General features: G+C 35.3%; 1 protein-coding gene and 1 long non-coding RNA gene across 3 annotated transcripts; both read right to left on the bottom strand.

Moving 5' to 3' along the window:
- Positions 1-752: 752 nt before the first annotated feature.
- On the bottom strand, positions 753-13743 carry LOC144842993 (peroxisomal ATPase PEX1-like). Of its 2 annotated transcripts, none has more exons than XM_078699626.1 (20): positions 13702-13743; positions 13002-13155; positions 12447-12599; positions 11961-12044; positions 11668-11782; positions 10327-11477; positions 9965-10094; positions 9563-9770; positions 9110-9342; positions 8781-8951; positions 5771-5925; positions 5120-5327; positions 4821-5008; positions 4524-4658; positions 4224-4348; positions 3881-4067; positions 2855-3377; positions 2399-2604; positions 1769-1896; positions 753-1263 (listed from the first exon to the last, which is right to left on the bottom strand). In XM_078699626.1, exons 2-20 carry the CDS (start codon positions 13098-13100, stop codon positions 1182-1184), a joined length of 4281 nt encoding a protein of 1426 aa, XP_078555752.1. In that variant the 5' UTR covers positions 13101-13155; positions 13702-13743; the 3' UTR covers positions 753-1181. The 2 variants fall into 2 exon arrangements, with proteins under 2 accessions (XP_078555752.1, XP_078555754.1); XM_078699628.1 differs by having other exon boundaries at positions 13709-13731.
- LOC144842320 (uncharacterized) lies at positions 6651-8431 on the bottom strand. Its single transcript, XR_013612114.1, has 2 exons — positions 8162-8431; positions 6651-7147 (listed from the first exon to the last, which is right to left on the bottom strand). It is a non-coding gene; the product is annotated as an uncharacterized LOC144842320 (long non-coding RNA).
- Positions 13744-13811: the final 68 nt, after the last annotated feature.

Below are 13811 nucleotides of genomic sequence, written 5' to 3' on the forward strand. Positions count from 1 at the left end.
GCATGTCAATTGTGCTATTGTAACCAGTTTTATCGAAAAGTAAAAAGGTCGAAAATTGGCCAGTTTTTAAAAAAATCCCTGTACAGGGAAATTTTCGAAAAATGGCCGATTTTCGACCCTTTTATTTTTTGACATAAATGGTTGCTATAGCATAATAAACATGCGCAGAGACGAATACTGGGTTCTGCGCAAGTCAATTGTGCTATAGTAACCACTTTTGACATAAATGGTTACTTTAGCATAATAAACATGCGCAGATTCGAAAAATGCGTTCTGCGATTGTCAATTGTGCTATAGTAACCAGTTTTATCGAAAAATAAAAAGGTCGAAAATTGTTTTTAAAATCTTCAAAAATGGCAAAATTTCGACCTTTTATTTTTCGATAAAACTGGTTAATATATCTCTATAAGACGATAAAAAGCAATATATGCGCATATATAGCCATATTATTGCATAATAATTGAATTTTAAAAAGTCGATATTTTGGGGAATATTCGAAAAAATCCCTGTACAGGGAATTTTTCCAAAATTGGCTAAATTTCGACCTTTTTATTTTTCGACAAAACTAGTTAATATGGCTCTATAAGATAATACTAAGCAATATATAGCCATATTATTGCATAATAATTGAATTTTAAAAAGTCGATATTTTGGGCATTTTCCGTAAAAATCCCTGTACTATAATAGTACAGGGATTTTTTCCAAAATTTGCTAAATTTCGACCTTTTTATTTTTCGACAAAACTGTTATGTTATACAAGTACATGGCAGTTTAGCAGTGTGCCATTCCTCATTTATACTGTACAGGTTCATATCAATTACCCAACAATTGTTATTTATTTTGCACATTATGAAGTTGAGATTTATAACATTTATTTTGCATATTTTTTGTCTTTGTTCATATTTACCAGTCTTACCCAATAATGGATAACATTGAGTACATTTTCGTTTGATTGACTCGCCCACATTCTCCTCTAATTGCAACATTTGGAGCCCTAAAACAATCTACAAACATTATTTTGAATAATGTCAATTTTGTTGTTGCTATTTTTCCACAACTTTTCACTACCACACAGTAAAATATAATAATAATAATACTGTAGAGGTTCTATGTCTATCATCAATGATATATATATGTTATTAAAATTCCGGACATGTCAATCCTTAATAATTGCTGCCTTTTTATGCAAGTGTAGCACGTTTAGTAGAGTGTTCTTCTTGTCCAGTAAAGTTACCTCCTTTTGAGCTCACAAATGAATCATATCTATAAGAGGTAAATGTTTTAAGATGCAATGATTTTTTTCAACATGCTTTATTATTTACTGTACATTTTAGCTGTGAAAAGGAAGGGGCATGCAATCCCACTGGACACCAACCCCTAGAAACTGTTGGGCTATTGGGAAAAAGTCTTGTTATATATTCTTTATACTGGGTGATCTCTTCAGTCAAAGAGTACCCTGAGTACCTAGTTATGATCAGTGGCTGTAATGAACTAGTACACCTGGGTAACCCCCTACTTGTCTCGAAAGATAGGTTCTTTAAAGTGCACATAAACCAGATGTGTACACTGGACCTACGGTTTATAGTCCTTATCCAAGAAGACTTGTTCTACCACCAGAACCATGGAGCGAGTGAGGCTCAAACCCTTGCCGATGTTATGGCTAGGTATTACAGTTCTACCGTCTTAACCGCTCAGCCACTCTCTCTCGCTGTTATACTATGCCTAATCCCTGATGTTGAAAGACTACACTATCCACTATAATACTTACATTTGTTGGTATCGTCGCCTCTCCTTCGCAGACACTGAGGGTTTCATTGCATTAACAGCCCTCAAAAGATTCAATTGGTTAATTTTGACCACATGACTTTGATGATGTTCGCCTTCTTCATTTAATTCCTAATATAAGAAGAAGCAAAAATAAAAATAGCTCATAATAAACACTAAAGGTCATGAGGTGGTTTCCTGAATGATGGTAAAATCAAAACGGTACTGGTATGACCAACTAGCGTTCTTGTCGGTAAGGTGACTATAGAATGGACCCAAGACATGACTAACCACGACTTTTAGTAAAAAGAAGACAAATTTTGTTATGAAGAGTTGTACGTAGATGCATTTTTAATTATGTAAATGTTTACATTCTTAAAATTAATGGTAATAGTTAGTATAAACAGTTTTAAGTTAATCTAGATATAAAGAAGAAACACAAAGAGATTATGGAGCGGCTATTCCAGAATATACAATACTAAGTATCGTAAGCACATACCCCGTGTTGAGAAAGAATATGGGACTCGCCTTTAAAGTACACATTTTAGTCTTAAAAAAATGTATATATATGGACATGATGTCATATCACTACCATATTTGGGCATATTATAATATACAAAATTAAAATTCTTACCGAATAGCCAGTTATTTTCTTGAGATTGTTCTTGCTGATCAATGACACCTGGTTAGCAATCTTCTCCTGTGTCTCACTGCTAACATCCACAATGCCCTCGCGTAATGTTGGCATGTAAATTAGCTTCTGTTCCAGTCGTCTCTCTTGGTACAGAGCTGGTAAGTCATAGAATGAATTATCTTCAATGTTGTCTAAAGTTTCTAAATCTAGATAAAAAAAAACAAAATAAAAGTGGTCTGTTTTACAAATGCTACTGATAGTTGATGTGACAACATAAATGCAGTTAACTCTCACAATTTTCCAGAAATCTTGGTATTCTGAATATGTTTTAATGGTAAAATGGAATTTGGGAGTATTAGAAGTGAAGAAAATCCGGTATTGGAAGAGTCACATGTATTATATTTTTTTTGAAATAACAATATTAATATGGTAAATAAATCACAAAAAAAAACTAACCTGCGACTTCTACAAGTGGAGGTGACCTTTCCAACTTGAGAGCAGCAAATTCTCTCAAACTTGGAGTTGCCTTTCCATTATTTCCGTATTCTTCTTCACTCTGACTAAGCCGTACAAAGCTTGCAGAATCCGAGTCTGATCCAGAGCTTTCGGTGACTGGATGTACATTACCGTCTGCATCCGATGATTTCACGGACGTTGTCTTACCTCGGCCACGACTCTCCAATTGGGGCGGGTTTCCTTCGTCGAACGACACACTTTCCAAGAAGGTTAATTTCCATTCATCAGCTTCCATGCTACGACACGTCTTCATGTGAAGAGGCGATAGTCTGTCGCTACTTAGTGTTTTTGTTGGGGGTGGTGATATTTGTGAGTGAATTGCGTCAAGTTGAGCGTTGTATAACAGAGCTTTTAAGTCAGCACCAGTGAAGAATTCACAATGTTCAATTACATTATCAAAGTTAACATCATCGTCTAACGTCATGTTCAGTGACAAGGCAAGTAGTATACCTAGTTGTTCACACTGTTAAGAACATAAAATAGCACAAGTATGTTGATTTAATGTTGTGTTTACATTGTTCAAAACTATATTGAAAAAGCTAATTACATTTTACATTAGAACTACTGCACAAGTCATGTACCAATGTATTTAAATGTCAATGTTGTGTAATTAATCACATACATTTTACATTATAACTACTGCACCAATTATGTACAAATGTATTTAAAATTCAAAGATATGCACTAAATGATTGGAACACTTTATGTTTGAAGTCTGGAATATCAAACAATAAGGTAAGTGGAGCTGTAGCTTGGTGGTTAACATGCTTGCCTTCCAATCCCAAGGTCCGGGTTCAATCCTGACCTAGTGCCAGGGTTGTAACTCACGACTCTTTCAACTCTACTCTCATCTGAGACTTACAAGCATGGTAAAGTATTAAATAGTTTATCCATCCTGTAATTGGCGAGGTACTCACTGTTGGATGCATACGAAAAAAAAATATGATTATACTAAACTATATTTACCTTATTTGGAATTGGACAGTAGAGACATTTATCTAATCGGCCTGGTCGGAGGAGTGCAGGATCAATGAGGTCAGGTCTACTAGTAGCTGCTATGATGTATACTCCATCTAAACCTTCAACACCATCCAGCTGAGTCAGAAGTTGGTTGACAACCCTGTCAGTTACACCTGTACTATCATGACCTCGCCTAGTGTCAAAAGTAACACAGTTGTCAGATTGTTTTTAGGTACTTGTGCTGTTAGTGCATACAGTATCATACTGTAACCTATTGTATCCAAATTGTATTAAAAACACATAACATTTGCATATTCAAAATAACAATATAGAAATTTAAAACATGTACCTAGGGGCAAGTGCATCAAACTCGTCAAAGAAGAGAACGCAAGGCTTTGCACTTTGAGCACGTCTAAAGAGGTCACGAACCGCTTGCTCACTGGCTCCAATGTATTTACTAAGCAACTCTGGACCCTGAAAAATAACAAGAATAACAATTATATGCTGTTGACATTACACTTATTAGTTCTGTTTTAGTCGTTTCTAAGGTAATAGGCTGCTGTTTACAATGCAGAGGTCGCCGTTGGTGTATTTGTCAGCGGTCGGCATGAGTTTAAAACAAAAATTATGTGGTGTTTCTTTATCTTACCTTTATACTGATGAAGTTCAAACCACATTCCTTAGCAACAGCGCCCCCTAGTAAAGTTTTTCCTGTACCGGGAGGTCCGTACAACAATAAACCAGACCTCAGTCGTAACGGGCAATTTTTAAAAAGCTGTGGGTACTATAAAAAAAATACTACAATTTGTGGTTATGTGATTCAGTAGTTATGTTCACTTTGGTTTATTAGTTATTTACATATGATATTTGTTTTATATTTGTAAAAATTAAAGAAAAAAAATAGTTTAAAAAAAAATGAAATTAGTTTAGTAATGCAATAATTTACCTTTGCTGGCCATAGTAATGTCTCTAACAAAACCTTCTTAACTTCTTCTAGTCCTCCAACATTCTTCCATGACAAATCACCCGTATTATGTAATGGAACATCCCGTAGAGTTGCTGGGGTGTAGTTTTGCAGTGCACATTCAAAATCCTCATCAATTAGGATTATACCATTATTCACAGAGGATGTATCTAGATGGAATATCACAGAAATGTGTGTAGAATTTATATAAATAATAGCAAATTAAAGTTTTTATTTCTAACTTGTCGGATACTAAAATCTCTTTTCCAAGTACAACCTACCTCGAGGAGTGGTGCCAGCCCAAATTCCGTCAGTCATTTCTCTACTACAGGCAGCATGAATGGCCCTTTCAAGCACCGTCATCATGTCTTTGGCAACATAGCCTTCAATTCGTGATGCTAAGTCTGTAAGGTCAAGCTGCTCTAGGCTTTCCAGGTCAACTTCTATCTTGTTCTGAATCATTGATGTCAGCATATCCTCCCTCTTTTTCTGTAGACATATCATATTCAATTATTACATAAACACAGTGTAAAACCAACTTACAAACCAATGACACTTATCATTTTATGAAAAAAACAGCGAAGCTTGTCCAATATAGAATCTGTATCTCAGGGAAAAATTTCATTTTAAAATAAGGTTGTTTTGTATATCTTTTTGCTATGCCTGTATCTATCCTCAGCAGAAACTGCCCATCCGCTCTGCGCTATGTGTAAATCAAGTAGTATTTCAATCAATCAAACATTTATTTAGAAACAGTTCATGAAATAAAAACAGCATACATTAATTACAATAACTTAAAATGGTAACATTAAATAAGAACTGTTTAAGGGATCAGAAAAAGAAGTAAAAGAACTTGTCAAATTCCAACCCCTAAACATAAACAACTTGAACATGGAACCATGTGATCGGTAGATAAATAACCAGTAACTTACAGTATCCAATGGTTTAATGTCTATCCATTGTTGAAAGAAGTGTGTACCCCTGGAAGACGTCAGCCCTTGGTGTAGAGATGTCTTGGTTCGACACGTTGCCATTACACATATTCTGGTTCCTTGTCTGATTTCAGCCGTCATTAAATCTTTTAAAACTATAAATTTAATAAAAAAAATCCAACCTTTAGAGATTCATAACTTTTGTACTTTAGTGGGGTGCCTTAAGGGAAAAAATGGTCAAAAACGTTACACGGATGACAAAGTTTTCAAATTTTGCACATATGTTCACTTGGACATACAGATTAAAAAAATCACTGTAGCCAAGAAAAAAAATCTATTTTATGACCATATTTGGAGTATTTTCAAAATGGCCGCCAAAACAAAATGATGGTCCATATCTTAGTAACCGGTAGGGGTACAGAGTTCATTTTAGTGTTAAATTGCTTAGAACACATATGTTTCTATTCACTCTAATACAACATTTTATTAGAAAATGGCCGGAATCATCATTTCCGGAATTGTGACCTTTGACCCTAGTATGGTCATATCTCGATAACTACTGACAGTAGAAACATGAGGTTGGTCTTAAAATATTCACAATATACATGTTAGTATTTGGTCTAACGAACTATTTTTCCCAAAAGTGACTGGAAATCATAATATTGACCTTTGACCCGATAACCTCAAATTTCGTTACCGAATGCGCATAACATCAAAATATTGGGCTTAAATTGTCAAAAATGTATATTTTTGTATTAATTAAGGTAATGACTGAATTTGTCAATTGACCAGAAGTAATGATATTAACTTTTGACTTAAATTTTGTTTTATATCACTACAACTAACTTCAGTGTTATAGAGAAGCAGTGCCTTTTCGACATAATCTATTTTTTAACATTCCAAAGACCAGTTAAAATAAATCACAATATTTGTTATAATAGTTTCTATTTGAGAATAATAAATACTAATAATAACAATGATTTCATTATTTAAGGTCCATAGAACCCCTTTTATATACAATCAATTACTATAGTATTACCTAGACAAAGATTTCCCTCCAAAATGAGTATTCATAAAATCCGGCATTCTGATTGGCTAAAAGTTTATGAAGTCAAACGTGTTGACAGGTGGATAATTGCCAAGTGGTAAGTATTTTTATGCTTATAAAGCAGTTGTTGATTTCAAACAAGTGTTTTTATTAAATATATATATTGATTTACCACTTTAAAGCATTAGGTTACCATTAATTTACTTTCTTGTTTCTTTTAAGCATTTAAATTGATTATCATTTAGGCTAGGCTAACACAGGCTCGTTGCTAGGCATACCTCCACGGCGAAAACGACTGTGGCAATGCAAAGCGGATGCCTCTCATAGGCCTAGCAAATGCTTAGTTACAGGGAGTCCCAAGTGTAGTTTTGTGAAAAATTATATTGCAATTACACATCATTATTAAATTTAACTTTAAATAATTTTAATAATTACAATTTTTTTAAATAATTTTAAATAATTGATGTAGGCTATAGGTTTAGGACCCATAGGTACAGGAATTGCTTCTTACACGTATTTTGGTTAAAACATGAATGATAGAAAATGAATAAAAGAAAAACATTCATATTTATTTTTTAACTATCAGGATTGTTATTTGTTTAAGTTTACTCTATATATTTCACAGAATTTATGTTCGAGACACTAGCCCTATGACTAGACTAGGTGTAAGTAAACACTTACAATGGACTGGTCAAGATGCATTATATGCCAGTCTGTTACATCGGAAAGTTTAAGGTGTCCACAAAAACGAGGAAACATTAATGCTAGATGTGTGTACGAAGCGTTTTTAAACAATGTAGACGGCTTTAAGCAACTACAAGCTTCACCACTTTCATTAGAATATGGAGACCATGGTACACCGGAGGCTTTTATTAAAAACGGTGCCTCGTGGCATCATTCTTGCCATTTGAAGTTCAACAACACTAAGCTGGAAAGGTTAAGAAAACATCAAGTAAAAGAAAACATAGATACGAAAGAGCGGTCTTCAAAAAGACAGAAAGTTGCAAGTCAAGTTGAATCATTCTAAACAAACATATCATATGAAAAAGTAATTGTTTAAATTTGTTGAGAAAACAATGTATTGCGTGAAAAATAAGTGTTTGACGATTTACTGCCAATGTTGTAGTGATATAAAACAAAATTTAAGTCAAAAGTTAATATCATTACTTCTGGTCAATTGACAAATTCAGTCATTACCTTAATTAATACAAAAATATACATTTTTGACAATTTAAGCCCAATATTTTGATGTTATGCGCATTCGGTAACGAAATTTGAGGTTATCGGGTCAAAGGTCAATATTATGATTTCCAGTCACTTTTGGGAAAAATAGTTCGTTAGACCAAATACTAACATGTATATTGTGAATATTTTAAGACCAACCTCATGTTTCTACTGTCAGTAGTTATCGAGATATGACCATACTAGGGTCAAAGGTCACAATTCCGGAAATGATGATTCCGGCCATTTTCTAATAAAATGTTGTATTAGAGTGAATAGAAACATATGTGTTCTAAGCAATTTAACACTAAAATGAACTCTGTACCCCTACCGGTTACTAAGATATGGACCATCATTTTGTTTTGGCGGCCATTTTGAAAATACTCCAAATATGGTCATAAAATAGATTTTTTTTCTTGGCTACAGTGATTTTTTTAATCTGTATGTCCAAGTGAACATATGTGCACAATTTGAAAACTTTGTCATCCGTGTAACGTTTTTGACCCTAAGGCACCCCACTACTTGTAGCCGAGTAGTCAACATATGCTGAGAGTGGGTCTATTGGGATGAAGAATATACCACAAGAAAACCCCTCTTAAATAATGGTATGAACCAGTTTACCTTGTCATATTTACTCTGAAGTAAATCTATGTAAATAAGTTAGTTTAGGAGGTTGAGGTTGAAAGATTTATATATATGTACATAAAAACCACACAATTTTGTGGATAAAACATCACTAACCTTCGGCAATTCTCATACTGTAGAGGGCGTCAGGGCTTATCTCTTGTTCAGGCCCAAGAGGGGAACCAGTCAACTGGTCTAGATCATCCAGTAAGATAAGAGATGGTTGTCTCCAGGCAGCCTCATTAAAGGCTTCCTCTAACCTTCGACGGACACTCTCAACACGTTTCCCTATTGAAATAAAACCTGGTTATAAACTCTATCATTATATGAATAGTGTAGGCTGCTATCAAACTTTATGTGACAACAAAATGTGATGTGTTCATATAGAGACATGATGATGTCATATCAATACCATATTTGGACATATCACTACCATATATGAATACCTTTCAAAGGTTTACACTCCAAGGTGTTAACGTAAACAAGCTGAGGCCAAGATGTTACTTCACGACAAAGAGCCATAGCCAATGTAGTCTTGCCACTTCCTTTAGGCCCTGTAAGTATCAAACCACCCTGTTGAAGACCTGGTAGGCCACTACAAATCTGCTTTGATAAGGGTCTGATTGCTAGAGCTGTCTTGATGTGATTTAAACCGGATTGGCCTAACTCTGATACACCTCTATAAATAAAATAAACATATCAATTCAATTTAATTTATTCCAAACAATAACACATACATCACACATGCTAGACCCGGGTTACTCCTACAGCGAATTCGAACGCTTTCGATGGGACGTCCCAGCCTGCAACTATTATTAATTAAAAATCTCTCTTGGATTAGAAATGTTTAAATAAACTTTAAACCGGTTTATATTTATTATATATTTTTAAGTGCATACCCAAGATCTCTTAGTCTGAATCCAGCCACTACAGAGTCAATTTGCCTGGTAGATCTGGGTGGGAGACTAGCTGATACATCAATCAGAGCAGTCTCACAAACACCAAACTTGACTTTCCTTGCAATGAATGGATGTAGAAGGAAGTATATTTTCTGGTTAGCTTCTAATTGTTCAGTATTTATTGTTAGAACAAATTCCTCTTGCTCACCTATAAATAAGCAAACATCGTTTCACATTAAATTATTTCCACAAAATTCTGTATAAAGTAGTGATGTAACAGCTATGAGCGCTCACTGGCTAAACCCTGGAGCGGTCCCGGAGCTTATGAGAGCCCCTGAGCAGTGCCCAGAGGAAAAAAAGGCATTAAAATATGTTGAAAAAGGCTAAACGTTAAAATATTACCATCAGAACCTATTGGGAACTTGAGCAAGGAGCTGCCTCCACATACAGGTATAGGCCATACCATACAACTGACACAGGATAGCCACTGTTGAAATGCACCCTCAATCTCGACTGCTGTCAACTTTCTTTTCTATTTCAAAATACAAAATCACAGAATAAAATAATAAAACTTTATTTGGATCTAAATTTAACACAAACAAACACAAAGTCACAGAAAAAAGAACATATATATAATTTTTTTTTTAATGTGGATAATATTTCCATACTTGGAACTAAATTTAGAAATTTGTGACAATGCATGTCATAAATTTTTGACCAAATAATATCTAAACTGAGCTTTAAAATAAGTTACAATTACATACCAGATGGTATAACGGACACAAAGTCATTGATTGCATCACGCTTGGTGACTCTGTGATTGGTTGAATGACCACCTTCGCTGTAACCTCAAGCTTTAGCTGTCTTCGTAGCAGGTCAGAGATCTGTAGCGTCCAAGGACTGGTGTCATCAAAGACTATCAAAGACTCACTGTCACGTCTGGTTTGAATGTCTTGGCTATTCAACACTACCCTCACTGCTGCATAATCTGTGTTTATATCAATGTATTGCACCGTGGGTTGTTCTTGACTAACATCCCCACCAGCTGATGCATCCTCAACTTTCTCTGTTTTGTTCACTTGCGTCGAATCTTGCCTTTGTCTAGCCTCTTCTTGACGCTCTTTTGGCGACGTTAATTTAGTTATAATTGCGTAAAAACTGACATATTCTTCTTGCAATGGAAAGTTTTGTTTACCAGAATCCATCGGCAGGTCAATAAGTGCGCCCTCAGCAGTTGACGATAAGTAAACTGTTGTCGGTTGCATTAAGTGTGAGTATGAGTTCACTCCTGGGTCAGGGTTCTCTGTTCTTCTACAACTAGCTTCCACTCTTTCATAAGAGTCAATTAAGGTGTGAACTCTTGCAACAATATTACAGTCTTTTAGTAGTTCTCTTGCTATAGCTTTTTGTCTTTCTTTATCTAATGATAACTTTCCTTGTTCAATGGCGCTCTCTCCCGACTCTTCAATGCTAATGAAAGACTTAATATAAGACCATAAACGGTACGCCCAGGGCAGTGAATCATCAAACTCATAATCAGTCACCTCTTCACTATGTAGTTCTTCTTCATTGCACAATTGTTCATCCGTCTGGCTTCTGTATAAAGGAATATTCCCAGTGGAACCAAAATCACTAACATATCCCGACGTCATACTTTCTCCAATTGACGCTAGACTAGAGGGAGTTTCTGCCTTCACAGCTGGTCGCCCTCCTCCTACGCCACTGCCACCGCCAACATTCTTTACGTTAAAATCAGAAGGAACGCTTACACTAGCACTGCCCTGATGTAGACTCTTGACAGTAGTTGAAGGAGAAGGTGTGTTGCCAGCCAGGGCGTTTGTCCTATCTTTTGGGATGATGGATAACTCGCTGTACGGCTCTAGACGTATGCATTTCTCTGCTGGCTCAATTTCACCTGTAAGATTAAAGAAAAAATGTTGATCCATGACATATAAAACTAAAAATACTATTAATTTAAGCTCTGTCTACACTATCAAACTTTATGTGAGAAAAAATTGTGATGTGCGCATATATGGACATGATGATGTCATATCACCACCATATTTGGGCATCACTACCATATTTAGACACTTTGCAAAACTTACTTGTTTTAATAAAAATGCAGATTTTCTTGCCGATCCAAACGGGCAGAACTTGATTTGGCCAGATAACACGAACTTGACTCAGTAAATTCGTTTCTACATAACTTGCATTTAATTCCTTTAATCAAAAAAGAAAAAAAAAATGAAATTTTAAATGAAGCAAATTGAATAAAATACCTTGCAGTTATTAGTTCTCCTTCCTTGAAAAATAGTATCAGTAATAATGATAAGACAACAGGTTTTTTCTTTTTTTTACCTGGCATCAACTTGTACTAATTATTTAAGTGCATTCTTACCAATATCTCCCAATCATCAAAGGAGGCAGGTTCTATAACAGCTTGAGTGCAGGGCAAGACAGGTTGTACACGTTGAACAAGAACCTATGCAGAAAATACTAGTTATCAAAATGCACACTTAAGTAAGTAAGATCCCAAAAGCTTTTAAATACTTAGTACTTCCAAGACATTTAGGATATAGTACTTGACTTACTAATGGAGTGGTTAGTTGAGTGGTTAGGACACTTGACTGTCATACAGAGAGACCTGGGTTCAATTCCCAACAACTCCTAGTCTACTCAGCTGTAAATGAGTACCTGGTTGAAAGTACTAAGATAAGGCTATGTGGAAAGGAAATGGTCACCCTACCATATAATACTGAGTAATGTGAGCTCCTAACAGCTCATTACTCTATGTTCAGAATTGAATACGGGACCTTTACCTTTACCTTACTTGACTTACTGTATTACCAACAAGTTCCAACTAAATTGAAAGAGTTAAGTTTACCTCTTGTCCATGAACAAGACCCAGCTTGTTCCCATACAGTCCATTTATCTGGATAACCTCCGTGTCCTTATTATCACCATGTCTTGTAATGTCCCCAGCCCAGCTTACAAACGCCTTCAAATTCTCACCCCATTCAAGTTGAAAAGTAGGAAACTGTTTGACGATTAAAAAAATGTCAAAGTTGAAAACATGAAGATGAAAAATCTGTATTTATTAACCAAATGAAATTCAAATAGGACCCTGCAACCAATGATGGCGATAATGACATTAACAATTTAGATGAGACTGAAGTGTCACAGCAATTAAGACACTACTATCTTATGATGATTATAAACACAACAATAACCAGTCAAGCGAGCGAGCGAGCGAGAGACACAATCGGCCAAATGTATGAAGCTGAGTCTACACTATCAAACTTTATGTGACAAACAAATGTGATGTGCCAATGGACATGATGATGTCATATTACTACCACATTTTGGGCACATCACATTTTTTTGTCAAACAAGTTTGATAGTTTAGAGCTTTACAATACATCCTGTTGTTGTTTACTACCTGAACTTGTGACAAGTCTTTAGACCAAGATGCAGGAAGACTAACAAAGCAATTCTTGACAGGAGAGAACTCCACTACTGCTACCATTGCCCCAGACATTGTGACTAGTCTTAGCACAGCAGCTAATACTATTATTACACAACTTTACTCACTGCTGTATAGGTAGAAAACAAAATGGATAATTAATACATATATTATACCTCCATGAAATATACAGTATAGGCCTAGTAGAAACCTAGCTCTAGTAGGTTAGGCCCTAACCTAGGCCCTAGACTTAAACTAAATTAATAATAAAGTCTAAAAAAGAACTGTGTTTCATCATTCCATCACAAATTTAAGCATTGAGAGATGCTCACTATTGAATATTATACTCTTCCTTTGATGGAAGGGGTAGGTACGAAACGACCTGAATCATTAATACGGATCATTCATATAGTGCAGCTAGGCCTAGTCCTACCAACATTAGCCTCCTTGCACGAAGCAGGTCTCACACACAGACACCATATCGGTGGTGAAAACCAACTGTCATATATTATGGCATCCTTTAGGCCTAGCTAGGCTAGTCTAGGTATATACAGAGCGAGCCAACAAGTTAGGCCTAGGCCTGATACTAATATATACAGTACTTTATACGAATGATGAATTTCAATACGGACATTATAAATGCATAATAAACAGATATAAAATACCAAAATATTACATGTTACTTTTTTTTCGACTGCTCCTCCTCCATCGCTCTTTTTGCGTCCCATATACGGTATAGAACGCCATCAGTGCATTTATAAATATTGGCATAAATTTGAATGAGTT

This window comes from Antedon bifida, chromosome 5 (assembly GCF_963402885.1).
Source record: "Antedon bifida chromosome 5, ecAntBifi1.1, whole genome shotgun sequence".
Classification (NCBI taxonomy): Eukaryota; Metazoa; Echinodermata; class Crinoidea; order Comatulida; family Antedonidae; genus Antedon; species Antedon bifida.